Genomic DNA, 26946 nt, shown 5'->3' on the forward strand with positions numbered 1-26946 from the left:
CCTGGGCCAGCCACACCACCCACCACTCTGGCCGAGCCGCGGTCCAAAGGACTGATGATCAATCAGGTCGCGTGCAATTGTCAACCACACCCCAAGTGATGGCTAAAAAATGCCATGTTTGTCGTCGCCTGATCGGATCGCTTTTCTCGGCCTCACACCCGTGCGGCGGCAGCGATCCGTCCTCCTACATGTATGTAGTAGTAGGTATGGTATCTCAGAAGTCATACATCATGCTGCCTCTCCCGCCATATGTCCTCCTCCCGCCCATATTTAGCCAGCGCTGTAGAGCGAGCGCACTACATCCGCTGCCTTCCACCAAGCGTTCCCTGTATGCCTATGCTACAATAATCGGTTTCTTTTACATCGCGGGCAACTGTACAGCCAGCCAGTTCAAATGCCGACGCCTTGCTGAGCGGATGCAGGAGTGAAAATCTGAAAATCAAAAGATCGGGAAAGCGACAGGCCGGTATATGCAGGATAGCCCCAAGAGAGGAGGGCAATGCCAAAAAAAAAGTGCAAAGAAAATGGTAAGAGGTCGTGTGATGCCCAAAAGCTTTTGAAAAAGTTGCCGGGAGACCAGGCTTAGAAGCTAAATTTTTCCAGCTCGCCCATTGAGCTGAATGAGCTCCAGTCTCCCAATTCGCCACCATCTAGGTTCAATTCCAGTTGGGGCGCGTTTGCAAAAGAATTTTTGCGAACGACGGTAGCGTGCGTCGACACCTTTGTGAGCGTCACTTGGGACGTGCTTTCCTCTTCTGGCAACATGTATCCCAAGAAGCCCTTGTCTTGAGTTGGAGTACTGGGGTTGGTCTCGCGCGTCTCGTCTTCAGTGTGAACACTGCCTGGGGAAGAGCTGGCATGCCTATATCTTTCGATGATGCTTCTGAACCTGCGAAGCGGGCCGTCGTAGGTGGGAGCTGCATTCGTCCAGGAACCGTCGTCTCTTGGAGGGCTTTCCTGTTGAATGTCCTCTGTATCTGGTGATTGATCTGGGTACTGCTCGTCAAATTGACGAGCTTGATCTGGGAATATCTCTGCCTGTGCAGCATCCTCTATGTCTTCTTCATCCGGATAGGCCACTGGATCGCCTTCCTCTGAGAAATGATCCGGACCGTCAGTGTGGATGGCATGCACAGTTGGCATGCGAGCCATGTCAGCTGCCAAATTTTGCGGCTGCCAGTGGACCGGTCCCCAAGTGTACGCAGGGTCCTGTTCCCTGGAATCTCCGTTGAATTGATCTCTTTCGTCGTAGGCGTCATCACTATACGCATAATCCAACCCGGGATTCGACTCTTGAACCTCATAGTTTCCGACTCCTCCCCACGGATCATACAGGAAGTTGTCGAATGCATAAGTCATGGGATGCTCAAAATCGTTCGGGAGCGGGGGTCGTCCATGGCTCGATCTGCGTCCCCGATATAAGACATGTGGAGAGGTCGCATCATAATGTCTTCTAGAAGCCTCGTCTTCTTGAGGTCCCTCAAACGGATCTGAATCACCACGGGATTGTTCTTCTTCTCCTGGCAACTGCACCCAGTCAAAGGACTGCCTGGGAGAGCTTGGTGATTGAGACGTCCTGGATGTTGGTCGGGATGAGCGGCGCAGGACTTGGTGTTCAATTCCTTCATTCCCTGCCATGCCTTGCTCATCTGAACGACAATTCTTTGGTGCATCCCCTTGTCCTTCGGTCTCCGGTCTCTCTTGCCTTGACCATGGGTCGGCATAGTTGTCGTGAAAATCATCCGGCGACTCTTGAAACTCCATCCAACTGGCAACTATCTCTTGTCTTGAAGCTTCCTGCTCGTTCCGACAGGTTTGAGGACCGGCCGACTGCCAGCAGTCCTGATGCGCCCAACAACCAACAGTCCCGCTGGAGGTGGACACGTTGCGACCATTCTCAGTTTCTTGATTGGCCAGTGGCAAGTCTTCAGTCGACTTTTCTTGAATCGGCCGAGGCACGCTTGAATGGGTACTCGCAGCGTCAGGCCTATTCCTCTTCCTCTGCTTTTGGCTGATTTTCCGTGCGATAGTCGTCAATGATCTGGCCCGGCGCAAGAGCTGGCTCGTCTTTTCGCGAACCCGCGCAGACTTCATGCTGTTGTCGTCACTCGATGTCCAGGGACGGCTGTCAGGCTGTGCGGAAGGATTCCTTGAGGGGGGTCGTTCGTTTCCGTCAGGTGATTTGCGGACCGAGCCTGCTGATGGCCGCTTGGAACTCTGCGCAGGGAAGAAGTCGAAAGACGCCGGGTTCTCGCACGACGGCGTCACAGGAGAAGGATAGGATGGAGACGGCGGAGGAGGCTGCGCTTTTTGGGCCAGAGCTTCGAACTTGTTTGGCCGAGGAGTGGAATACCGAGCTTGAGGATTCCAGGTGAAGGCCGGAGTGTCGGCGGACAGTTCTGAAAATCCATCCTGGAGGACGTCGGCAGCTTCTTCGCGCGGCACATGGAGAATGTTGAGATCCTCGCCAGGCAGGAAGGGGCACCGGGTAGTTGACGGCTGCGCCTGGTCGCAAAACTCATAGACGCCGTTGACAAGATACTGAGACGTCACAGTTAGATGGAGCTTCCCGAGTAGGAAATGGTCGGATCCAACGGATCAGTCACGCACATGGTACCAATAAGTGCCCCCCATACTCAAGCAGCCTTCCCTCTTCTCGGCGGGGCCATCAGAGTCACCATCGCAGATGATGTCCTTGAAAGTGAAGATGCCAACCCAATTGGTGGAACTCCTCCTTAGGTCTTGTTGCAGATGGTAGGAGTGATTGAAGTTGTCCCACGAGCCGCGAAGCTCGACGGAAAAGGCGTCCAAGGGAACATCGCTGTAGAGGGTGAGAAGGGGTCTCGAGTGATAGGGATGGAGTGACGTACACGCGGAAGGTCAAGAGCGTTGTCGACGCAACGCTTCTCATTTTTCCAACCGATCAACGGAGGGTGAGCAAACGGGGACGAAGCAGGTGGTAACAGGAAGGAGGCACTGGGGACATGGCATCGATTATACTGGACCCCTCAGTTAGGCGGGCACCTGATTTTGAAGTGTGACAAGGACAATGCCAGTTGGCGGGTGACGGCAGAGGCCAAAAGACCGGACGTCGGAACAGTCAGCGGAGGATGATGGTCGAGAAGGTGCAGGAAGCTAAGGCACTGTAATGGTAGAGGCGGCGGGTAGCTGAGGGAGGGGACTGGGGCGAATTGGGCAAGCGCCTTAGGTGAGGACCCGACGGGCACAATTGGTGGCGGGCGCCGGATGAGAGGAAGAGCCTGGCTTTGGATGCAAGCTGGGCTGACGGACTGACTTGGCGGTGCTGAGGAGGAGGAGGAGGAGGAGGAGGAGTATGTGAGAATCGAGGTTATTGGCGGGCTGAGTGGTGCAGCCGGCGGCGAGAGGGTGGTCGAGGAACGATTGCCATGCGCTGAGCACAGCTAAGGTACATGTACGTAGCCGGGCCATGGTTGAGGTCATAGCAAAAAGGCGGGCAGTGGAGTTCCGCAGATGGAGTGCATTGGTTGGTTACAATCTCCCAGCCCCACCGGACCGCCACGAGCCGTTGGATATAATGGTGGTTAGTGGTGGTGGTGAACCGTGAGACTGAATGGTTCAAGTAGGGATCACGGCCGCTCAGCCCGTCTCGCTCGCTCGCTCGCTCGTCTAGGCCCGCCGCCGATCATGGCTTCATCCTGACCTCAGCTGCTGCAGGTCCGCCGAGTCCTTGCCGAAGACTTCAACAGACAATCTCGACTCTGAAACGGCGCGCCTAGGGCGTTGCCGAGTGACCAAATAATCAGGAACAAAACTCAAAACCCTCGTCGCACCTTGCTTGCACTTGGACCAGGAAATCTCCTATTCTGTATTCTGCTCTCATGCCGGCGTTACCAGTGCAGCACCTGTACCCGCCCTGTGCCGTCTCCGGAGCGACATGGGCGTAAAACATGGCTTGCTTATCCCGAGGAATCGACGTTGACCTCTCCTCTCCGTGCGCGACGGCCCGCAAGCCACGCCAAGTCCACGACACCACCACCCGCTGTACCACGTCCAGATGTAGCCATATGGGTGCTTGACCTCGCCCTCCCATCCGTTGTCGTACAATGAGTGTCATCCAGACGCAAGGAGCCCGTTCGGTGGGGTGCAGCTCATCGGCCACGATTTGTGCCACAGGGGTGCCGTGTTCTCCATGTCGATCTCTCATCTCCATCTCTCAGGCGAGGAAATGACGGCTGCCACTTCTCTCCCAATCTGCTCCCTCTCCGTCCAAGCGACCCGCCCGGACCCTCTCGTCTGCTCCCAAGAAGAAGAAGAAGAAGAAGAAGAAGAAGAGCAAATCTTCGCCGACTCCTATAGCGGACCGCATTCCGTCGTCCTCTGGCGAATCGCCGAACAACGCCGCCATGCACCTTGCCAACTTCGCATCCTCTGATGCGCATTCCCACCTTCCAGTCGTGCTGCTGCCGGAACCACCATGTGGACCCGGATACACGCTGCCGTCGCCGTCTTCGCCGCTGATGTTCTGGCATTGAATCACCCCTGTCGACGGCTGTCGCTTCGCACCATCCGACATCGTTGCTAGCCAAAATCTTCCGCGCCTCTGACTATCAAAAACTACCAAAGGCTTGTCGCGGCGCCTAGGTACCGCATTCACGCCATCTTCACGTGTCCAGCGACCTCCATTCCTCGGAAATTCGAAGCGAACCGGAAGAGCCGCGACTTTTGGTGTGCGAAGCGCCTCCCCGAGCGTGCAACATCCCACGTTGAGGTTGCCAAGTCACTAGCTCCGCCGGCCCACAAACCACTTGCCAGCGCGCTGCCGCCTCGGATGGGATTTGAACCACTCGATTCTCACTCTGCGCCGAAGCTCAAAGTTACATCCTTTTTGATTTCGCGGATCAACTAGTCGGCATTGCTGACGGCAGCGTCAACTGTCATTGTAGCCGTTGCGCGCGCTGGCGCCCTGCAGTCTTACTGCATCAAAAGCGTTCGATGCTGTCGGAACCTTGACTTCCCCAAGTCGCGTTTTCGTTGCTTCTTTCCAATGCATGCTGCCATGTCGGCGCGTCCTCGTGTCTTGCAGATACGATCATGCGTGATATCTGCCCATGCCTGTCGAGGCCATGTGCTTCTCAAGTTTCATGGCATTGGCCGAATGCTTCCGCCTAGTTGCCATTGCCTAGTAGGAGTCGTCCATAGGCTCGAATTCTCCAGCATTGCTGCCATCCTCCAGCGCCTTCAACTCGCGCTTCACCTTGTTCACGTCGTCAACCAGCGCGCTGAAGATGTTTTTGAGGCTCTCGTTTTCCTTCTGGTAGCTCTTCAATGCGCTAATCTCATCGACCAGCTTGGCAATAACTCCCCCATGGCTCTCGTTCTCATCCCGAATGCACCTTAGTTTTTCCACTTCATCGGAAAGCGTGCTAACCGTTTTCTTGAGGTCCTGGTTCTTATGCCAGAGCCCTTTGAGCGCCGTGATATCCCAGGCCATTTCGCTGACAACATTCCCGAGCCCCTCGTTGTCAATCTGAAGGCTCTTGAGCCGCTCCAACACATCCTCTTTCTCGGCAAGCTCTCTGATAATGCTCCTCAGGTATACGACCTCGTGTTCAAGGCCTTCCATCCGCGTTGACATGGGGTCGGACACAGTTCCAGCAGCGCTACTGAGCAGCACTGCGCCAGGGCCTGGCGCCACATGTTCGTCGGCAACAAGTGGGCTGCGCTTGTCTTTTATGCTCATCAGCGAGCAAGGACGGTTGCCGATCCAACAACCAGCACACTTGGTGCCAAACACAGCGGCCTCGTGTAGATTGTACACGCGGCACTCGCGATTGTGCTGGTGGCAGAGACTGCATGGTCCGGCAGCAACGCTTCGGCTCTCGTCTTCCATGATTTGGCCGGCATGATGATAGCTCCGAAGCGATTTGACGTCTTGCATCAAGTGGAATAGCTTCCATTGCGCGACTGTGCAGCTCCACCATTTGCCCGCGTGCTGCGGTCTTGTGAAGTCTGCTTCGCCCCGTTGTCGCAATTGCGCATCGTTCGTGGTTGACGAGCGCGCTGTGCTGCTGGAACCGCGACTCTGCGGCCGCATATCTTGCATATTCTGTCGCTGGTCCGTTGCTAGTTTGCTGCGGATGCTGCAATCTCACCTCTTCGCAAAGCGGCTTTTGCTCGTCAAATGCGACTTGCGAGGCTGATCTATCTTATTGATTGCAGATGGAGCTCAAGGTCTGAGTGTTGCTCAAAATGTGCGAGGGAGATTGAACAAGCCAGTCCTCACCGATGCGCAGAGAACCGCATGGACATCTTCCTTCCACATCCACGTGGATCGTTTCCATCATCTTTGCCCACAAGCAAACGCTGCGCACAAACGATTGTTCAGCCAGTCGCGTTGTTTTTCTCTCTGTCTCCATCTCCTTCCCGCGATGCTTTCCGAAGAAGTGGCATCTCAACAATGTGGTCGGGCTCGGGGACCTTTCGTGCTACACCAGAGCTTCACCTGCAGATCTTTCGTGCTCTACCTGCGCACAATTCTGATTCCTGTCCCTCATCATGATGCACTGAAGACGGATGCTCCGAAAACAGAGGCGTTGTGGCACGCGCCAAACTTCCTGGCCTTCCTCTTCAAGCAATAGGTACCCGTGTCTTTGCTTCCTTGCGCGTGGAGCATGGTCCCTGCGTTGATCTGGTCAGGTTTTTGTCCTGTGGTTGCCTGTCGTAGGGGTATAAAATCTTTGAAGCTGTCGTCCTGGTCTTCGAGAGGAAAGCAAACTTTCTGTGCCACAGTCGACTTGAGATCGGCGAGACATGCTACTGCCTTGGGCTGCTTGCTCTGGCGGGTCACCAGAAGGCGAGCAGTCGAGTCTGAGGGCGCCAAATACACTCACTGCAACGCCTTCTGTTGAAGAGTAACATTTTGCAACCATGACGGAAAGCAATTCTCACTCCTCAATCGTGTTCAACGGTGAGCTCAGCATGACGAAGACTTGGAAAATAATTTTAAAGGGAGATTGAAGCCCGACAGGACCGCCAAACTAGTAGACTGTGTTACTGTAATGGGGTAAGCCCATTCCAGTCGAGCTCAAAAATCCTCGCTTTCGCCACAGTCGTTCTGTGGCGTTGACAAGATTCAGCTGAGGATGACTCGGACTTCTTCGCCTGTGGCCTGTTTTTGCCTACTACTGTCTCTGCTTGGGGAGTCTTCCCAGCAGAAATGCGTACACAGAGCGCGCTGCCGGGAGACGATCTCGTCACAGCACCATCTTGAAGTGTCCATTGTCGCGATCGACGTGACATAGTGATGTAACGTACCAATAAGACCATTATTGACCACAGCATTATCCCGCTACAAATCAACACCAAGATAAACCCAGACGGCAAGTCACCGTAAGCCAGCCAAAAGAGAAAGTAAGGCTTGCGGCAAGCAGGGTCGCCGGTCCAGTGGAATGATAGCGCCGGAACAAACCGACCCTGCCTTCGTTGCCGCTCAAATCGATGACTGCATAGCAGATTGTCGATGTGGATTCAGCGAATAGAAGAGTAGCGTTCATACTCTACTGATCCCGCCGATGGCGGCGATGGACATTTCACACGCGGCGGTCGCGGCGCGCCACGGGCATGGAGCAGTCATGCGCGTAGGCACGTGGGATTTCCTTCCCGCTGTCGACAGCGGATTATAAAATCTGGATAGTCTGCACCTTCACTTGTCTGTCAACTGCGCTGTCGACATGCAGTCGAGCGACAAACCTCCCTAGCCTCCAGCTTTCACTTCGTGCTGTCGAGATTTTATTTTTCTTTACTTATTTTTGGGGTTTTTGCTTACGCTCTTATTTCAACGCGGTCCAAGTGCGCCGGAGTTGGCTTCTTATAACCACGGAGACAATTTTCTTCATCGATGGATGCCCGGCGACGGATGTCTTCACGACTTGGCAGCGAGGTAAAGGCAAACCAAAGATTCAAGAGAATAGGGACGGCACCCCTGCTACATCCAGACAGCCAAATAAACCCCACAAGTCTAAGACATACTGGAATTCCTCTCGTGATCGCCCATCGACAGAAGTCGGCTTCGAAACATGATCGGCAGAAGAACTGGCGGCGCCGAGAAGCCCTTTTTACACATGACGCCGGGAGGCAGCCTCGCGACTTTGGAGTCCTGTGACATGAGCTGATGCACATGATCCAGTCTCCCAGACTTTTGTATTCAACACTGCTTGCGGTCTTCGCTTTTGTCTCGCAACGCAATCGCTTGTCGGCCCTCGGGTGGAGGCGGCACCGCGCCCATTGTTGTGGGCGCTTTGCCGCGAACAACTGGCAGAGTTCTTTAAGAGCCGTTATAATTTTGGTCTTGTCCGTCTTTCTGCTCTTCTGCGGATGCATCGAAGGAACGACGAAGCTCCGGGAACGGTCTGGTGTAAGCCATCAGTCGACAATACTGAGCCGTATAGATCTCGTTCTACACCTCTAGTCCGCAATTCCAAACGATGATGATCATCCAGATCATGGCATGACGAAAGCGGCAATGCACTACGAGGAGCAAGGAAGACTAAGAAAAAACCTCTCCACAGTGTATGCGTACGTACAGCTTCAACCGGATTGCTTGGTTAGACTTCAGCAAATCTCGCTCCCTTTCCGAGTCGCTGTCGGTGCTGCCGCTTCATCGACAACCGTCGTAGACGACAATTATACTCTTCCATCGCTGGCTCTTGTCTTTCAGCTGCCAGAATGCTCGTCAAAAGCCTTCGTCGCGTAAGCAGATGACAGAGTCAGGGTGCCTAAGCGAGAATCTCCCGTCATGAGCGTCGTTGCGGACTGCTCGGCACGTGGCGAGTAGACAGTCACCATGGCAGCGGCAGCAGCGCAGGGTATGAAACTCGGAGCTCAAGGACAAGGAAGCTCGACAACTGCGTATTGAGCCCCCCCCCCCCTCAGGGCAAAATCCCATCGCAATGTCAACTTCGACACACTTGTGGAATCAGGCATGATTTCACTAAGCATTTGCTTTCGGCAGGAGAGGAGTCGCAGTATCCGCGAAGGCTTGCGGCCTCAATGCCGCTTTCATTTTGAAAATGATGTCCGTCGTCCTCGTTCTTCGATGCTGCGCAGCATCATGAAACCATTTTCGAATTCTCTACTTCAAACAAAAGCCATCGACTTGACCGCGTCAATGTCTGCCCCTGAGAAAATCACACAGAGCCGGTCGGCACCATCCAGAAATTGTACGTCTTGGTGAAGAGCGTAGCAGACAGAAGCTCCTTGAGGGTGTGCATGAGGCCAGACGGATGAAAGCTCCCTAGGCGCGGTATGACGGTGACAGCTAACAAATGCTCCCTGAGTCTAAATGCAGTATCTAGCGAATGCTCTCTAGACGATGGCATCAGTACCAAAACGTGGCACTTCTTCTTCCATCGACCATGCCTCCCTCATGCGCACGCTGCACATGTGGTCACGAACCACGCACATGCTTCAGCTGCGAAGAGCTGTCCACGTCATCATCAAATCACATGTGGGCTCGTGATATTGCATGTGCCGGCATGTCAGACGCGTCCGGCGTGTCCAGCGTGGGTATATAAGGCGTCGTTTCCCCCCTTCCCGGCGCTGCATCTGTAGGACAGTGACAGGTGTTCAGCGCTCACTGTGCTTGTCTGCTGGAGACATTGACGACACTGATGGGCGCTGCTGTGTCGGCGTATGTGTCTCGTTTATTTATGAACACATTGATTCTGGTTTATGCTGGTGATCTGTGAATCATCAGCACCGAATAACGGAGATGAACCCTAAGAAGGCTGTGGAATCTTTGGCGGCGCTATGGCGATATGACTTGCTTGGAGAGCGCAGACGAGCTGGCATCCTGTTAGTCCGTAAGGAACATTAAAAGACACCCGTCACAAGACACTGCAGCACAGAAGAGCACAATAGACAAGATATTAAATACCTAAATCCACAGTAGCCATCACCAAGACAAAGAAAAGCCAACGAAAGCCAAAGAGATAGGACGAGACTTATTAAAAGACAAAAGACCAAAGGCGAGCGCTGTGCTACTACGACTACTTCTGCTGCTAGTGCGGTGCTGCTGCAAGAACGCGGACACCAAATCAAGACAACGGATGAAGAAGCGTCTATCAGTCTGCCAGCATGACAGTCAGTGTGGGGCAATCAGTCTGCCCGCTCACTCGACTGACAGACACGACCACATACTACATGGACAGCAAAGATGGTCAAGAAGAGAAGAGAAAAGAGACGTCTGAGAGAGAAACGGTTAGATTCAAAGAGACCAAGAGCAGAAAAAAGCAGAAAATGAAAAGACCAAAAAGGACCGGGAAGAATCGACAACAGAGTGATGCCACGAGTTATCCGTCCGTCCGTCCGTCCAATCCGTCATCAGTCCTGTTCGTCTGTCCGTCATTAAGCCTGGTATCTAAAACCCCCATCAATTCCGACCGTCAGTCCACCCATTCGTCCATACAACGGTGCGACATCCACCGCGGGAAAACATTCGAAGGAGAGAAGTAGAGAGATTAGGAGTGGTTGGAGGGAGAATGCAGAGGCAGAAGAGCTTGCCGGACTGCGTTGGAAAAAACACCCAACTGCCCAATGCAACCTCCAGAGAAACTGAACATGGCGTTGCTGCGCAAGCCAGTGCCAAAAGCGGGTATTCAACGACTGTTTGAAACTTCCATCACTACAACCAAGCAAGCTGTTCCAGATGTTTACTCCTTGTGACTAGTGAACTTCTCCTTGAGTCTTCCAAAGAAGCTCTTGCGCTTCTTCTTGCGCTCCTCGCTGGCGACCGTCTCGGCGCCCTTGTCGCTCTTAGCCGTAGCAGGGGGAGACTGGTGCGAGGCGGCGCCGTTGCCCTCGGCCTGGGGCTCTTCGGCACCTTCTCCCGACTTTGCGGGGACAGCAGTCGTCTCGCCTGTACCCTCGGTGACTGTGGGCTTTGTCTGGTTCTCAGTGCCTCCTCCATGAGTCTGGTTGTAGTTGACACCATTGTTAGGGGCAGAGAAGGCTTGGGACTGCTTAGCGACCTGCTCCGACTTGGTGGCGTCAGTTTGAGCAGGCTGCTCTGCGCCGGCATTCAGGCCTCCGTTTGCAGGAGCATCAGATGCTGCAGCGGAGGCAGTCGTGGGAGCAGGAACAGTGGTAGTCAAGGCGGCGCTCTCAGCAAGAGGGGGGTCGGCGATTTCATCCGTCGGCTTGACCTCCTTCTTGAGCTCCTTTTCGACAATAGTCTTCTCCTTGATAGCCTCTGGATTGGTCGCGGCCTCGGGCGCTTCGTCGGCTTTGGCAATCGACTCCTTGACAACATCGGGAACCTCACCGGTAGAGGCTGCGGCTGGGGTCAGAGACGCAGTGCCCTTGTGCTTAATCTCGTCCTCAAACTCCCTCTTGTCAGCAACAGCTTCTGGGTTGGCGACCGCCTCGGGGCTCTCGTGGGCCTTTTCAATCGAGTTTGACACGGCAGCAGGAACTCCCGGGAACTCGGACTCGGGTTCGCCCGTCGCGTTGGACTCTGGAACCTTGTTCAAAAGCTCCGTTTCAACGTCTTTCTTTTCCGACACGGCTGCAGCGTTGGCAGCTGCTTCAGGACTTGCGTGGGCATCCTTGAAAGAGTCGGACACGGGCTCAGGGACGCCCTCTGATGCCGAACCATTCGCAGCAGCATTGCTGGCAAGCTCCTTGAGGTCATTTGTAGGAGAGGTCGAAGAGTTGAGCGTCTCCTTTGCCTTGGCGGTGCCCTCGTTGACCGTCTCAGCAGCCTTGTTGCCTGCGACGTAGGCAGCACCACCAGCGACAGCACCGGCAGCCGCGAGACCTCCAACCACGGAACCAGCAACCTTGCCGGCAGCCTCGCCAGTCGTCTCATTTTCGGCGGCAGCAGGCTTTTCGGGAACCTTCTCGTGCAGCTCCTGCTCAACCTGCTTCTTCTCGTCCACAGCGGAAGAGTTGGCAGAAGCCTCGGGCGCAGCGTGCGCCTGCTCTTGACTCTTGGAAACGACCTCGGGCACGCTGCGGGGCTCCTTTGGAACTTGGCCGGCGAGAGCAGCGGTCGTGCTCTCGGGATGCACAGACTGGACTGCGACACCAGGATCGGCCTGAGCGACGCTCACATCTCCGCCCATTGGCAGGCTAGACTCGGGAATGGTGGTGCCAGTCAGACCAGGAATGTCAAACAGGCTTGGGCCCCGGTCCTTTTCAGGAGTGACGACTGGGCCGAGTTGCGGCGGCACGGAGTCGCCCTTCTCGTATGACTCTTTGTCCAGGGTGACATGGCTGTTGATGTCCTTTGCGGTGACGTCGCTGGGGATCTTTTCGCCAGGCGCCAGCTTGACAGGGTTGCCAGCAGTGTCGCTCGCAGGCTTCGGGTCGATGCCAAAGGTCTGGTTACCCTCATCCTGCTTCTTGAGTTCCTCGTCGTGCCTGACGGTCGACTGAATAGTGTTGGAAGTAATTGTGGACGGGTCGGGGACAGGCTCGCCGGGGGCCAGCTTGATGGGATTGGCGTCGCCGTCAGAGGCAGGGATGGGCTTGACAGAGAATTGCTCGGTTTCGTTGGCGGGGGTTTCGATAAAGGCGCCAGGCACCGAGTCGGGGCCTGGAGTCTCCTTGGGCTGCTCACCAGCGAGCTGGGCGGTGGTGGAGTCGGGGGCGGCGGACGACATGGTGTGGAATTGGGTGGAGGAGGGCTTCAAGTCGGAGGGGTAGAGGACGTTGTTAAATATACCGTGGCCGTCGTCTTCCTGGGTAGCAGACTGGTTTGTAACCCAGTTGCCGTCGACAACAAACTGCGCGGAGGGGGGTGGTAAGCGGTGTGTGCGGCCAAGATTTGCGCAGGGCTGGGAACAGGAAGTGGGAAGTGGGAAGTGGGCGCATCTCACCTTGTACTGGACCTTTTCGTCATTGCCTGGCAGGTCCACCGTCTTTTCAAAGGCGCCGTCGGGCTGCTTGTCGAGCTCGACGCTCTTGGCCCAGTCGTCAAAGGTGCCCGTGACATAGACAGTGGTAGCCGGATGTTCCCTGATTCAAACAATGATCAGCCTCGCGCAATGTCGGGGCGGAGTCAGTCAGTCAATCAGTCAGTCGCCGTACCACCTGAATGTATAGCTCCCCATTTTGACGGCAGACGAAGGGCTTGCCGCAGACGACGAGATGAAATGAAAGAAACAAGCGGCAAGCTAAGCAGCGACGGGCGTGAGAGGGCAATCAGCGGCAGCGGACAGTGGGCGACGGACGTTATGGGCGCAAATGAGGTGCAGCTGCACTGGGGCTCGTGCGCAGCCGTGTACGGTTCCCAATGCCAGTGGCAGGTCGTGATACAGCAGAGACACTGAGGAGGCGCTGGTCGCGGGCGCTTGTTGGATGGCGGAGATGTTGGAGTCGGTTGGGGTCGGGGGTCGGGGGTCGGGGGTCGACAAAGGCAAAGGCAAAGGCAAAGACGAAGACAATGTAGCATGCGGCAGAGGCGAAAAAAGCAAACACGGATGGGAATCGAAGTGAGATAGATGAGAGGCAATCAACGTCGACCTACTACCTGGGTAAGCAGCAAAACACTTAGCTCCCTCCCTTACCAGCTCCATGACGCATGTCATCATTGAGCTAGCGGACCCCCGCCTCAAGATACAGTAGGCTGGTTTGGTTTGATTTGGTTTGGTTTGGTTTGGGGGGCGCCTCGGCCTGTTTGCCGCTGCCCTCGTCCCTACATGCATGCACATATGTGCACCCTCTTATCCTCTGCTGCTCTGTGGCGTCACGGCATGACTGCAAGCCTCTTTCGGACAGTTTTGCCTCTGCAACTCCAGAAATGATGCGCCTCGTCTTTGTTCCGGCAAACAAGTTGAAGACCCTTGGCCTGCGACACCCATTGGCTGCGGCCCGCTCCGCTCCACCATGTCTCTCCAGGACATGTCTGCTCATGCTCGCCGTTTCACTCTGGGGTTCCCCGACTCTTGCCCAAGCAAGTCTCTCTGTTGTTTCGCCTTGCACCTTGGGACGGCCCGTCGACCGTCTATCCTGCCAATATGGCCTGTCACTCGTTTCCAAGCTTCGTGTGGGGTGCCTGCTGTCAAAAAGGACCCCATATGCAGCAACATCTGGACCCAGAGCCAACTGTGCATTCCCTCCACATTGCCGCAGTTCTGTTTTCACGTCTCCAAAAGGCCAAACTTTTGCCCGTCCATGACAAGCTCCACTGACGTGCATCTAGGCCGTTGGTGCTAAACTAAAACGACAAAAGATGCCAAGAGTTATGCTCCTCCACCTGTCCCTCACGCCAACCCGTATAAGCAATCAGGATTGCTGCTCGTTTCAGGCATTCAACGTCGTTGAACTTTGGAAATCCTTCTGTCCCGAGACGTATCTATAAGCATCGCTCTTCTCCACTTTTTCTTCTACCCTACTGCACCCGTGCCTGGTCCATCGTCCTTCTTGCATCACTTGACGTCTACAATTGACCATCCTGGTTCAAGAGCAGTGCAGAAATTGAGCCATTTTCCTGCTTCAGACTGCAACGAGTCAATTGATTCATTTGGACGGCTGGTGGAAAAACACCGCACCCTCCAAAATGGGTCGAAGCTTCGATGCGCTCGAAAAGGGCGAAAGGCCATCTTCCGTCGAGGATGCCAGGCTCAGAAATCTTGACGACGTTGCAGGTATCTTTATCACATCTACACGATTCCACGTTGCTAACGACGATGGTTTAGTAACTCGGTATCCACACATCTTCAACAGTCAACCACTCTTCGCAATCCCCTCAATCGACGAGGTCCTGCACATTTCCCGCGTGGAAACACCTGTTCGTCGGCGGCCGCCGCTCAGACATCAATTCGAAGGCCCGATGAGCATACCGGAATCCTTTACCGAGCAAGACCTACTCCCCTTCCGCTTTGATGAAACTCCACGACCACGACACAAGCCTCACTGCATAGCAGTGAACATCTACAACGCCCTTGAGCAAGGTTATACCGATCCATCCCGGCGGGAAGAAGCCATCCTATTCCCTGAGTACCTTGCCAGAACGACGTACGAGCCAATGATGTGCCAGACGGAGCCCCGGCCGCAAACATTGGCGGACCTGGTCGATCAATACCAAGGGCTGCACCGCTGCAACTCGTGGGACTCGCTGTCCTCGCGCAACAGCACTGCCAATCTTTACACCATTCGCGAGGAGCCCGAGCCGCCAGAGTCCAACGTCCATGTACCCATTCTCCACTTGTCAAAGTTGGCCATGGTGCGGAGGAAACCAGTCATCTCGCGGAAGCCTGTGAACAAATCTCGGCCTCGATAATCAAGGATTTTCGGATTGCTCCTTTCTCGGATTTTGGAATAAGTGCAGTTTGACGTTGGCCTTCAATGCCCCATTCGATTCCCTTATCTTTGCTTTGTTGCACAAGTTCTCTGGCCTACTCCAAGCCTCCATAATTTGGTTTGCACATTGGAGGATGTTTGGCAGCTGTAGGCTGCGGTCTACTTGTGATTTCCTACTTTCGAGCAAAGGACCATGCGTTTCCTTGGGTTCAGCTTGAGTCGTACTTCAAGCCAATCAGAGGAGCATTCAAAGGGCTGATCTTCGTGCCTTTCCACCGCTCATGCGCTCTGCTAGTGAAGGACACAGCATTTAGAGAGTATTGAATCAGTCTATGGCGTTCACCTATTCCCTACCTCTAGGACCTATCAAACGCAGTCACCTATGTGCCAAACTTACCATTCTCTCCAACAAAGACCTTGTTTGGTTTATATTTTCCAGTTGAAGCTTAAGCTGTATCTTTGGTGCCTTCCTCCTGCAGCTCTCCTACATGTACCCGTGAAGTGATTCTGCATTTTTGTCACAGCTCAACTATTTAGCAGTTGTTAGCTTACGTCGCTTTTAAAACACCACGTCGGCGCAACACCTCCTCAACACCTTACGCTTAGTCGGCGCACTTTACAACACCTTCACCGCGCGTCATCACAATGTCATCCTCGCCTTCTACGCCGCCAAAGGGTAAGTCTAAGAAGCATTCGTACGCGCTCACGCGCAACCCTAAGGAGCTGTCGTGTGTCGACGCGCCACGACCTGGGAGCAGTCACTCTCACTTACATCTATCCATGCCCATGAAGCATTCACACGCGCGCACGCAACCCCAAGGAGCTGTCGTGCGTCGACGCGCCACGACCTGGGAGCAGTCGCTCTCACTCACATCCATCCATACCCACGAACCATCCTAACCTCTTCACCGTACCGCACAAGAAGCATTCAGCTCTACATCCGCTGACGTTCAAGGAACAGTCGATGGCAAGCCACCGGTCCATGACCACACACCCAAGAACCCGAGTCCGCTCCGCCATGTCATGAGCGTGGACAGTCCGCACCCCGGCCCCAAGATACAGCTTGCGCCGCCGCCAAAGCTGGAGCTGAAGCTGAACCCACCAAAGAAGGAGACCGGCAGAAACGGCAGCAAGGTTGGCAGCGAGGCCAGTGTTTTCGATGGACCGTCCGCAGCAAAGGACACGGCTGGAGACGATGGTGAAGCCGCCCTCAGAACCATCGGTCTACCCAGAGTCTTACAGTATGGCTCTGAGATGTCTGGTGAGCCGGCTGGTCATAGCGATGCGCCCGCAAAGGCATCAAGCACGGCATTTCACTTCACTTTGCCGCCGCCGCCACCGGATACTGACAACAACAACAATGTCAACAACAGCAGCCACCCGCCATTCACACCCGCCTCGCTGACGCATGCTCCTCGTACCGTCCGCGTCATACTCAGGGAGCGTTCGCGCCGCAACGCAAAATGCGAAGACACGGCCAAACCACCACGCACGCCTACTCTCGCACCAGTCAGACCAGTCATTGGCCGCACGCCCATACTGCCCGTCGACGACCTTCCGCGCATCTTTGATGACGATGAACAATCTACAGCAGCAAGCGAGCAGGGCTCTGACGACGATGGACATGCCCAACACCCGCAACCACACACCGGAGCCGACGAGCACGAGACCTACGAAGCATGGATGGAGCGCCGGCGTGAGCGCAGGCGGGAGCGCGCGAGCAGGAGGGCAAAGGACCGCGAGGCGCGCGAGAGGCTGGAGCGGTACGAGAGGGCGTATCAAGAGCGAGAGCAGGCGACGCAGCAGTCCGTTATGCGTTGGCTGGGCGTTCCGGAGGGCGAGACGTCAAAGAATGGTGAGAACGACCAGAAGCAACAACAGGTCGCTGGTGTTTCTCAAGACACGAGTGCCCGCTCAAGTTTGACGTTGTTTCCTCCGCCCATATTCACGCCGCCAGATCGTCCGCTTCTTGCGCTGCCTGCCGGAGCTACGCAGCCAGAGGATTCGAGCATGGAGAGCCACTCGAAGGACCATGTCGTAGGGCAAGTTGAAGCTGGAGATGGAACTGGAGACGCCAAAACGAGCTCGAAGCAGGAGTAGGGCGGCAGGCCAAAGGACACGAAGACTGGAGATTTCGAGAGGTGGTCTTTCTTTGGAGTTGACGTGTACTCTGAGAGATGGGCTACGGCAAAGCAGAACAAGACAGAGAGGTGGAGCAAAGGAGGTTCAGCATAAGGAGAAGCTCCTATTGCTTCAAAAACGATTTGACAGTGCTTCATGGAACGGATATCCCCCAGAGGATTCGGAAAGAAAGCATGACAGCGACTTATAGTTGAGGTTCGAAAAGAAATCAAACAAGAGACTCGTCAGAATTGGAATGTTGAAAGTGATTTCGATCAACTTCAAAGCGTCAGACGCAGTTCATGTCCAAGCGAGGTCCCAGTTGGCCTTGAATTTCGTATCCCCAAGTGCCTTGATGCGTCCGTCCATGGCCCTTGTTGATCGCAATCTGAAGCCATGCGGAGCACGACAGATGCTCTCGTGACCGTTGCCTGGGCGTCCATGGCCAAATAAAGTTTGCCTGGAGTGTCACAGCATAAGGGCGCCGCGAGAGGCGGGGAGAATTTGATTCATGGGAGAGAAAAGAAGCGATACGGACGACTTGGGAAGCTGGGAACTTTTTCTGTTGCGAAGTATTCAAGACTAGTTCAATTTAGCGGTTTCAGTAGCCAAACTAGATGCAAGCGTAAGAAGCGTGAGGTTGTTGTGCGGTCGAGACAAGCATAGGCGTGTAGTGCAAGGAGCGGCCAGCCGCGGCGGACAAGCTCTGGCCGGGGGCCCTCCAACGGCGTCGCATGACGCGCAGCCAGCAGCTTCAGCCTCCACAACCTCTCCTCACCTTTTGCCAACAGCCCTTGACGAGTCCGTCCTTGCCATGAGGCTCCGAAGCCATGTCCGCGACTAATGCGAACAACAACGCCTCGGATGCCCAACTGCCGCCGCTCGCCGCCCTCTTTTTGATCAAATTCGACCTCAAAGTCGGGTGAGCTGTCCCCGAAGCGACGGCGAAGAGTCCTGCCACTGATCCCGTAGCGCAGGTACACCATCACCTGGAAGCGATCCGTTGCCGGGCGTATGATTCCCGATCCCAGAATTGTCGCGGACGAATGCTCACCATGGCTCAGTCGACCTCGATGGAGCGGTAGAATTCAAGTCTCTGCCTTCGGGCCTACATAGCATCAAAGAGGACTTGGTGTACGTTCAACTGCTCGATACCATCAGCGACGACGAAGATTGACACTTCGCGCAAGATATTTTGTACACGACAGATACGTTGGCCTCAGCGCATTCATCAACGGGCCCGCGTCCGAGGAGGAACGTAATGCGCATCTCGTCGCAGTCGGAATCCTGGTGCCCTTGAGCCGAGGGCGCCTTGGACGGAGCTGGCTTCATGCGCAGAAGCTGCGGGAACTGGCAAAGTACGTTGCCGGCCCGTTTGCGAAAGGAACCAAAGCTGAACGCTACTACTAGACAACTTGTACACGACACGACGAAGACGGAGCCCCTCGAGCAATACTGGGTCGACAACAGCGCCGATCGCAACCGAATCGATGAGGGCGTCGAGTCGACACCGTCGTCGCCAATTGTATCCAGGCCCCCACCTTCGGTCTTGAGGAAGAATAAGACGTATGCCTCGAGAAATAGAGGACTCTCGAACATTACCCAATTTCACCCTGGACACGAGACGCTGAGCGTATCGCACCCCGCTCTGTCGATAATCAAGTACATAGACACGTTTGGTCCCTTGGTATTTCCTCTCCAACGAGCCGCCCTCTTAAGAAAGCGAATTCTGTTCATAACGACGCCGCCGGTCCGGCTATCTTGCGAGTTTGGTACGTATGGAGGGCACAGGATTAGCGCAGTGCGCTGACCACACGTGCAGTGTACGACCTTTCGATTCTTTCTAGCATTCCCTCTTCTGTGACGGGCGTTTTACCACCAGGCTCCGAGCCGCTTCAGCGCTTACGCAGCCTCTTCACTGTCGGCGTTCATGACATTCCACATCTACAAGACGATGCCAAAAAGCATGAAGAAGCCAAAGATTCCAACTATTTTCTCGACGGCGGCGCATGGACACCGGGGTGGGCCGCTTGCACTACCGACGAGGTTCTCTCCATAAAAGCAAATCTCTACGACATCATTGTCGAGCTCCCCGCGCACCTAGAAAACCCGGCACAAGAAAAGCGCTGGCCGCGAATCAAGACGTCGACCGGGAAAGAGATAAAAGCCACGCAAAGGGACATGCGCCGCTTTCGCATATTACATTCAGAACTCCGCAAGACGCAACGGCACTCGATGGAAGTCCACCGTCACGACGACCGCGGCGGCGCCAACTCGGACGACGATTCCGAGGTCGACGACGACCAAGTCGCGCTGCTCAGCCGGAGCAGAACCGACAGCGAGAGCAGCGAGGACGACATTTACGCCGACAACCTGGTCGAAGCGCCCAGCTGGACGGCGCTGGCCTACTCGGGCTTCATGTGGTGGGCGTCCGCGGGCGAGCGCGACTCGTCCGCCGCCGAGGAGGCAGACTGCGACCGCGCGCTGCTAGGCGACCTGTCCGACTTCATGACGGCATCGCTGCGCGGCGGCTCCTCCGATGACGCCATGGCTCAAACATGGTATCAGGGCACGGGGGCGCCGCACACGGCCATCATCGCCTACTTCCACCGCCTGACGGCCGAGATCTTTAGCACGCTGGGCGATCTCGTCGACGCGGCGGACGACGAAGAAGGCGACGACGAAGAGGCCGAGGGCGAGGAGCGTTCCGTCGTCGTGCACAGCGAGGACACGAGTCGCATGGGCCTCGACGTCTGGAGCGAGTCGGACAAGGCGTTTGTCAAGGAGGTGCTGGCCATGTATTTTGGCCGCCGGGCTGAGGTGCATGGCGCCAGCATCGAGTGCTGCGGCATCAAGATTTGCTGATCTGAGCGAGCGCATGGGACTCTTTCATTTGTTGGATCCAATGGCTACAGTGGCTGATTTATTCTTCAGTTTCTCTTTCTTCTTCTTGTCAAAAGATACCATAGGGAAGATTGCGACAAAGACGGCATTTCATGATCGGCGCCAAGTTGAATTTTCCCATGTGGGCTATACAGCGACTTTGACTCTACAGGAGACAGTCCGAACGTCGTAATGTAGACATTGGTATCTCAGCTTCCAAAATTCCCTACGAGCGCCTCTCCCTCTGTCCCTCCCCCATGCGCCCCAACACCCTCCATGACCGCGACCTCGACAGATCGATCTTGCTACCAGCGTGCAGAGGTAAATGCACCCCTATCGGTCATCGGCCTTGCGCCCAGCTCCACAGCGACGACGCTGCTGACGACAAAACGAGCGCGGCGCACTCTCCATCGACCGAGCCAGAGAGCGTAACCAAGAGCTTCTAAGCAGAATTTTGGGCGGTCATGGAAGAAAACCAGCCCCCTTCCAGGCAACGACAAGTCCTTTTCCCTCGCTCCACCACACCCAGCAGCAATACCCCCTCGTTCCTCGTCCTCCTAAACCTGTCCCATCATCTCTTCTCTCCTCTCCTCTCCTCTCTCACGACGTATGCCTCCTCCCAGCCATCGGCCGATGCATCCTATCACTCCTCCCCCGGCTCGCAGTAGCCAACTGCTCCGCCTCGCGCAGGCGCTCCGTGAACGTCTGCTGCGGGTGCCGTATGCCGCTGAAATTGAGAATCTGCTTGGCGCCCGAGGTGAGGAGGTGCGAGTGCGTGGGGCGCGGTTTGGTGCCGGCAGCGGCGTGGTGGTGGTGGTGGTGGTGGTGGTGTAGGTGTAGGCGGTCGCGTTGGCGGAGGTTGTGGGGGGTTGTTGATTGTGGCATTGTGGTGGTGGTGAGTTGGTTGGGTTGAGGCGTGTCTGGTTGGTTGGTTGGTTGGTTGATTGATTGATTGGTTGGTTGGCTGAGTCGATATTCCCTCCTCCGAGAGTATATGATGGCAATTGATGTACTATATGAGGAAGAAGGTTGTACATAGGTATTGGATGTATTCCGGTGCAATCGTGACGTGGGTCCAATGACGTATGCAGAAAACATCAAGATGCTTCGGTTTGGGCCTCACACAAACAAAACTCTGCAAGCTAGAGCACAGCATCTGATATATTCAAACCGGCGAATTGCGCTGCCTCTTTGAGAAGCCCACAAAGCCACACATAGCACAGCCATCTTAAAACAATCGCATATTGCTTGGGGACGATCAAGCATCATCTCAGCGACCGGGGCCAGCTTCTAAATTCGGCAGGGTAGGTAGGGCAGGGCAGGGTTCCATGCCAAAGTTGAGAAGAAGCGAAACAGCCAATTCCAAAGCTTCCATCCATCGAATTGTGTCCATCAGAGATTGATCTCGCTGGCCCTAGATAAGATATGGATGCCGCTTCGGGAAAGGGTGGCCAAGGCTATCCCATGCTTCGCACTCTACTCGTGTGCGCTGCCGACAGGCATGACAAGATGCTCACTTACTTCTTGGTGCGTGCGGACAGACCAGAATCGAGATGGCGAGGCCCGTAGACCTCTGAAATTTGCATCAATTAAGACCCGGAGGTGTCTACCTAGCTGTCCGTGCGAGACCCTCACTCTCGCCCTCCCTACCCTAGAACAAAAACGCTGAGCTAAACCAAAAAATTCAGGCTGGAAGCTCCTTGCTAGCAAACCGCTCCATCCGGTGCTGTGGTCTGCCCTTTGCTGAAACGCCGCTGCAATGCTGGTATCCATGCCAGACCTGTGGCTCATGGCCTAGTCCATTCAAAGCGAAAGAGAAAGACGGAAGGAAAAGAAAGCCTCAGAACAGCAACATGCTGGGCATCGCCTGCAACTCTGCAAGGCCTGAAGTAAGCCTTCTTTGGACTTTTTTTTTTTTTTTTTTTTTTTTTTGGAAATTTGGTAAAAGTCTTGGGTCGAAAGCAGATGCTCCACTTTCCACTCAGCACGTCGAAGCTCTGGATTGGAGTTTTGAAAGGTCAGTGCATGTCGGCATGACAAACCTGCTGCAATCCACGTGTTGATTGCTTCTTTACCAAAGTGGAGCACAAGACAAGAAGAAACTGGGCATCCGGGTAGGGGGTCGTGATACGCCAGATCCTGCTATCAAGGCTCTATCAATCAGGTATCTTTTCGGAGGCAAGGGTGAGCTTGGCAATGTGTGCTCAAAGAACTACACCTTGGTGGTGACTTCAGCCTGCAGGCGTTGGCGTCACTTCGCCGTTGTTGGACTGGCGGCGCTTGGTCGAATTCTGCGAGTCGTTTTCCTACCAAAAGTAAGCCATGGATCCAGAAAAAGGACCTGCGTGCTCGTGCAACCTAGCGCGAGCGACTCGACCGAATAATCTCTCCGGCGGGCGGTTTGCGGAACTTGCGCAGGCTGCACATGAGCAGTCTCGTGTAATCTGTCATGACTGACCTCGATTCCAGCCTCGCGATGGGACCTCTTCTTGGACTTTGCCTTTTTGGCTTTGGTAGGGCGGGTCTCGCCGGGCTCGAAGCAGTCTTCTGGAAGATCGTAACTGCAGCAAATCAGTTCTTGTCACGGGCTCAACAAGCACAAAGACTTACTTTCTTGTCGTTACGATGCGAATTGAATGAAGATTGGCGTCGTAAGATGCCCACTCTTGACATTGGCGCTTGAACTCGGCGACAGCGTAGGTAATGTCGAGAGATTTGGCACCTGTGATTTGGAACACTTAGAGATGCAACCCTAAGTTTCTGATTGAGCACTTACCTGGCTTTAATTCAATGCCAATGTAAAAGGTGGTGGTGTAGACGATCATGGTATCAGATCCGTCAGCGTCCTCGCCAGTGCCGTTGTTATTTTCGCCCTCTGGTGCTGTGTTGTCAAGATCAAGTTTGTTTGCCGCGCCTTGAGCACCAATATCTTGAAGAAGTCCGTTGGACTCGTTGGTAGTGCCCGTCTTGACAACAAAATCGACACTTCCCTGGAGGACCTTTTCTTTTTCTTCGTCATTCTTGCAGTGGTGTACACGCTTGAAGCCCTTGTTGAATGGCTGTGCCAGTTCAATGTCTTCTGCTGGAGATTGCTCAATCAAACCGACCAGCTTCCGCACCTTGGACTCGACTGAGCTGCTCCAGTTGTCTTGAGCCTCCTTGTCATTGCTTGCAGCGACGATGCTGAGATAGTACTTGAAATCGTGGGTGAAAAAGGTGTGCCTCTCGAACAAATCTTTCCATCTCTTTTTCCCGTCTAGAATTTCGGTGGAGAGAGTGCGTGCGCGTTCCAGTTCCCGCTGGATAACCTTCTTTGTCGAGTGAGTGACGTTGTGAGTGGCGCACATGGAAGGGTAGGCGGGGGTGATGATGGGCATCAGGTGACGCTTATCGCCGGGATAGATTTGAGGGTTCCAGACCCTGACCTGCAGGGGACCATCCTCTATTTCCTTGAGCATGATGGGACGCGGCCAGGGCCAGGTGCTTGTCAGATAGAAGAACTTCCCAAGGACTACGGCTGCACATGCCATAGGGTATAGTTGACAAACTCTCGCGACCATCATTGCCCACGCAATGCCTCCTGGAAATCCCACAATGTTGGCGTAGATGGCCCTCCTCTGAGCCCATAGCTTTACGGCCCTGGTAACCTGTCTGAATATCTTTGGCTGGGGGACGAGAGACAAGACTTCGTCCGTGACACGCGTACCATTGACACTTCTCAGATCGGTCTCATCCAAACCGCGCAGCAGATTGTTGTCCTTCAAATCTAGGTCGAGAGGGACCGAAGCGAGGGCGAGACGAGCGAAGATCAAGTCGATGTCGATTCCGAGATAATCCATCTTGATGATGGGCGTAAAGGCCTCTGGGACAGGGGAGAACTTCTCTATGGCACCTGGGGGCGAGACACGTTCCAGTACATTGATGAAATGTTCAAAAAAGTCGTCTCGCGTTACGTGCTTAGGGGCGACCACCAGGGTATCGATATCAGAGCCTGGAAAGGACACAGAGAATCAGCATTGGCCGTATCAAAGATATGCCAGTCGGACTGTAGCGTACCAGGCCCGTATACACCAAGGCGGTAGCTGCCAAAGGTGAAGATCTTGCCACCAGCGTTGTTGATGACCGAGGGAGCGAGGCCCTTGACTTTGCCAACGTGTCGAACGAATTCCTCAACGGCTGTTTGAAGCTTCTGGAGCGCAGCACCCCTGCAGAGTATATCAGCACAAGCGCGAGCGTGGACCTGACGTGCAAAGCGCACCTCTTCTCCGTCTCCTCTGGAGCTTCAAAAGTCTTTTGGTCGCGCAGCTCTTCGAGCAGAGCGGCATCCATGGAGAGCTCGGCCTCAGTAGGAGGCTTTCGGGAGATTGGGTCGGTGACGCCCCATCTCTTATTCATGGGAGCGGCCATGGTGGATGGAAGTCGGGTCGAGGGTCGGAAGCTGGGAGGTGTTTGCAGGCGAGGCAACTAGCTCCCAAGAGATGCGGCGCGACCGAGGAGCTCGGGCAGGCAAGACGAGGGCGAGGTTAGGCAACGAGAAGCATTACCATGATGATGCAGGATCAGGATCAGGATCAGGACCAAGGGCGAGGTGAGGTGAGGTGGTCGAGGGGGGAGGAGCTGCGCGACGGACATGATGCGAAATGATGAAGCGAACGAGCTTCACCACCGGCCTGGAGCCGCGGCGCTTGTGCCAAGCCCACGGCCGGATCCGATTGGCGGGGCCCCTGGATATAATAAGATTCTTTGCCTACCTACCTACCTACCTACCTACCTACCTACCGTACGTACCTCTTGGCAGCTGGAGCCCATGCATTTGCACAAGAAGGACAATTGAATCTTCCTTGTCGGGCAGCTTTGTCTGCCACGCTTCGTCGAGGCCTAAACACCCATTCTATTCTCGGCCATCTCTCACACATTTCGGCGGGGCCATGCTTGACCAAGACCGACCCGTTCAAGCTGCAGTCTGTGTTGTTTATTGTTGGACATGGTGACGATATTGACTTGGTCCATTGTGCTGTAGTTTATTCACACCTAATGCGCCCGACAGACACAAGCCACAGTCAACAAGGAGTGAGAGGTCATGCATGGTCTCTCGTGTTTGATTGCCAACCAGCTTAAATGATTGTTGTGTCCACTCTCAGTACCCCGCCTCCGCAGATCAAGGTAGGTGAGCGATGCTGTGCGGAAGGGTTCCGTCTCCACTGACTGAGGTGGTGACGTGCCCTTCTTGATGGCGGGGTCGCGGTCAAGGCTTTCGGCTTCTGTTGGCTCTGAGCAATCATTAATCAGCCGTCTGCCACATCCGAAGCTTAAGAAAGTCTCCTTCAGAGTCGACTGTCTACGAGTCTACGAGCCGGAGTCGTCCAACCGGAAGCCAGCCACTGCCGGTTCCCGCCCGGTGCAACTACTACACGCCCGACTTTAAAAGGCTACCTATCCAGCCAACACCTGACCCCACCCTTCGCTCACGTACCTCTTCTGCGCAAATCCAGAACACCCTCCTTCAGCACTTCGGAAACGGAACCTCGACAAGATGAGTGATAATCGCATCCATTTTGGTCCTGATTGTGGCCAGCAATCGGCAATGGACAGCGAGAAATTCGTCAAGCGCAATCCTCATCCGGACTTCAAGAAAGTCGAAGCTTCGCGCCCAGACTGGAGGGAGACGAGTCTTGAATTCACCAAGACCAAGCAACCAGACTGGAAGCTTGGCAAGGGTCCCAATGATGGAGGCGAGAGTTTGAAAAAAGACCACGTGGAAATCGATCCCTACCAAGATGGGAGGCCGGCCGTCTTCAACTACAAGCTCTTGATCAGTGCAATCATCCCACGTCCAATTGGTTTTGTTTCGACCAGGAGTAAAGACGGTGAGTGCACATCCTGAACTCTCGAAATCGAGAATTTTAACAATGACCAGGTTCTTCCACCAACCTCGCGCCCTTTTCTTACTTTCAGCTCATCAACCATGACCCGCCGCTTTTCACTTTGGGCTTTGCCGGCGGTTGGGATCGTGCAAAGGACTCACTTGCAAATTTGCGTGACTCGGAAGAGTGCACCTTGAACATCATCTCGGAGCACTTCATTGAAGCCGCAAATGCCACCTCGATTAACGCTCCTTACGGCATCTCCGAGTGGGCACTGACCGGCTTGCACCCAGCGCCTTGTTCCGTTGTCAAGGCATCAAGAGTCAAAGAAGCCATCTTCAGTGTCGAAGCGAAGCTCGTAGAGACGCGAGAATTCGAATCGCGAGCCACGCCTGGAAAGAAGACGGGCGTCTTGGCCATTGTCGAAGGAGTGCGGTTCTGGGCTCGTGAAGACGCCTTGAATGAAGATAGGAACCTGTTGGATCCTGCGGTAAGCAGTCCCTCGAGTTTGTAATCCAAGCCTGCGATTCAAAACTAACGTGGACAAAGGTGTTACGTCCAATTGCTAGGCTTGGCGGCATCTCTTACGGCCGCATCACTGAGGCATTTGAGCTCCCGCGACCAGACTTTGATGAGAAAATCAAGACAGAGGATGGAGAGTCTCTGAAGCTTCCCAAAGTTGACGGCCAGTAGTCGCACAAGGCAAAGAGGCAACCACCAATCTAGAGAATACTTGAGAATCTGAGATTTTCTACAGGCCAATCGACACTGCACAAGGTGTCGGCTTTCAGAC

General features: G+C 54.8%; 7 protein-coding genes across 7 annotated transcripts; 3 read left to right on the forward strand and 4 right to left on the reverse strand.

The window, feature by feature from the left end:
* Positions 1-505: 505 nt before the first annotated feature.
* IWZ02DRAFT_210208 (uncharacterized protein) lies at positions 506-3130 on the reverse strand. Its single transcript, XM_066762687.1, has 3 exons — positions 2871-3130; positions 2611-2821; positions 506-2541 (listed from the first exon to the last, which is right to left on the reverse strand). The coding sequence occupies exons 1-3, from the start codon at positions 2909-2911 to the stop codon at positions 583-585; spliced, it is 2211 nt and encodes a 736-aa protein (XP_066624659.1). The 5' UTR covers positions 2912-3130; the 3' UTR covers positions 506-582.
* A 2031-nt stretch (positions 3131-5161) lies between these two features.
* On the reverse strand, positions 5162-5872 carry IWZ02DRAFT_489072 (uncharacterized protein; the record flags this gene model as incomplete). The annotated part of the gene is made up of 2 exons (XM_066769531.1): positions 5162-5709; positions 5761-5872. 2 exons carry the CDS (start codon positions 5870-5872, stop codon positions 5162-5164), a joined length of 660 nt encoding a protein of 219 aa, XP_066624660.1.
* Positions 5873-10629: 4757 nt separating this feature from the next.
* On the reverse strand, positions 10630-13185 carry IWZ02DRAFT_210307 (uncharacterized protein). The gene is made up of 3 exons (XM_066762689.1): positions 13072-13185; positions 12861-12999; positions 10630-12767 (listed from the first exon to the last, which is right to left on the reverse strand). Exons 1-3 carry the CDS (start codon positions 13092-13094, stop codon positions 10692-10694), a joined length of 2238 nt encoding a protein of 745 aa, XP_066624661.1. The 5' UTR covers positions 13095-13185; the 3' UTR covers positions 10630-10691.
* Positions 13186-14542: 1357 nt separating this feature from the next.
* On the forward strand, positions 14543-15265 carry IWZ02DRAFT_431638 (uncharacterized protein; the record flags this gene model as incomplete). Its single annotated transcript, XM_066766179.1, has 1 exon — positions 14543-15265. One exon carries the CDS (start codon positions 14543-14545, stop codon positions 15263-15265), a length of 723 nt encoding a protein of 240 aa, XP_066624662.1.
* Positions 15266-18236: 2971 nt separating this feature from the next.
* Positions 18237-20271, forward strand: IWZ02DRAFT_373792 (uncharacterized protein; the record flags this gene model as incomplete). The annotated part of the gene is made up of 7 exons (XM_066764722.1): positions 18237-18328; positions 18384-18418; positions 18471-18540; positions 18597-18764; positions 18817-18904; positions 18965-19178; positions 19229-20271. The coding sequence occupies 7 exons, from the start codon at positions 18237-18239 to the stop codon at positions 20269-20271; spliced, it is 1710 nt and encodes a 569-aa protein (XP_066624663.1).
* A 1927-nt stretch (positions 20272-22198) lies between these two features.
* On the reverse strand, positions 22199-24935 carry IWZ02DRAFT_446952 (poly(A) polymerase Pap). Its single transcript, XM_066767255.1, has 6 exons — positions 24548-24935; positions 24346-24494; positions 23066-24280; positions 22900-23011; positions 22748-22850; positions 22199-22595 (listed from the first exon to the last, which is right to left on the reverse strand). The coding sequence occupies exons 1-6, from the start codon at positions 24694-24696 to the stop codon at positions 22521-22523; spliced, it is 1803 nt and encodes a 600-aa protein (XP_066624664.1). The 5' UTR covers positions 24697-24935; the 3' UTR covers positions 22199-22520.
* Positions 24936-25873: 938 nt separating this feature from the next.
* On the forward strand, positions 25874-26846 carry IWZ02DRAFT_374499 (uncharacterized protein; the record flags this gene model as incomplete). The annotated part of the gene is made up of 3 exons (XM_066764760.1): positions 25874-26156; positions 26207-26643; positions 26703-26846. 3 exons carry the CDS (start codon positions 25874-25876, stop codon positions 26844-26846), a joined length of 864 nt encoding a protein of 287 aa, XP_066624665.1.
* Positions 26847-26946: the final 100 nt, after the last annotated feature.

The sequence above is a fragment of the Phyllosticta citriasiana genome (genome assembly GCF_038021145.1).
Source record: "Phyllosticta citriasiana strain CBS 120426 chromosome Unknown IWZ02scaffold_4, whole genome shotgun sequence".
Lineage (NCBI taxonomy): Eukaryota > Fungi > Ascomycota > Dothideomycetes > Botryosphaeriales > Phyllostictaceae > Phyllosticta > Phyllosticta citriasiana.

What these genes read in the sequence shown, in the direction of transcription:
- IWZ02DRAFT_446952 (XM_066767255.1), bottom strand. Translation starts at nt 24,696, where the DNA reads ATGGCCGCTCCCATGAATAAGAGATGGGGCGTCACCGACCCAATCTCC. An exon ending in CCAGAGGAGACGGAGAAGAG is followed by an intron (nt 24,495 to 24,547) that starts GTGCGCTTTGCA and finishes TATACTCTGCAG; the next exon opens with GGGTGCTGCGCTCCAGAAGC. An exon ending in TGGCATTGAATTAAAGCCAG is followed by an intron (nt 23,012 to 23,065) that starts GTAAGTGCTCAA and finishes TCCAAATCACAG; the next exon opens with GTGCCAAATCTCTCGACATT.
- IWZ02DRAFT_210307 (XM_066762689.1), bottom strand. Translation starts at nt 13,094, where the DNA reads ATGGGGAGCTATACATTCAGGTG. An exon ending in GGGAGCTATACATTCAGGTG is followed by an intron (nt 13,000 to 13,071) that starts GTACGGCGACTG and finishes TGTTTGAATCAG; the next exon opens with GGAACATCCGGCTACCACTG. An exon ending in ACGAAAAGGTCCAGTACAAG is followed by an intron (nt 12,768 to 12,860) that starts GTGAGATGCGCC and finishes CCCTCCGCGCAG; the next exon opens with TTTGTTGTCGACGGCAACTG.
- IWZ02DRAFT_210208 (XM_066762687.1), bottom strand. Translation starts at nt 2,911, where the DNA reads ATGAGAAGCGTTGCGTCGACAACGCTCTTGACCTTCCGCGT. An exon ending in ACGCTCTTGACCTTCCGCGT is followed by an intron (nt 2,822 to 2,870) that starts GTACGTCACTCC and finishes CACCCTCTACAG; the next exon opens with CGATGTTCCCTTGGACGCCT. An exon ending in GGGGCACTTATTGGTACCAT is followed by an intron (nt 2,542 to 2,610) that starts GTGCGTGACTGA and finishes GTGACGTCTCAG; the next exon opens with TATCTTGTCAACGGCGTCTA.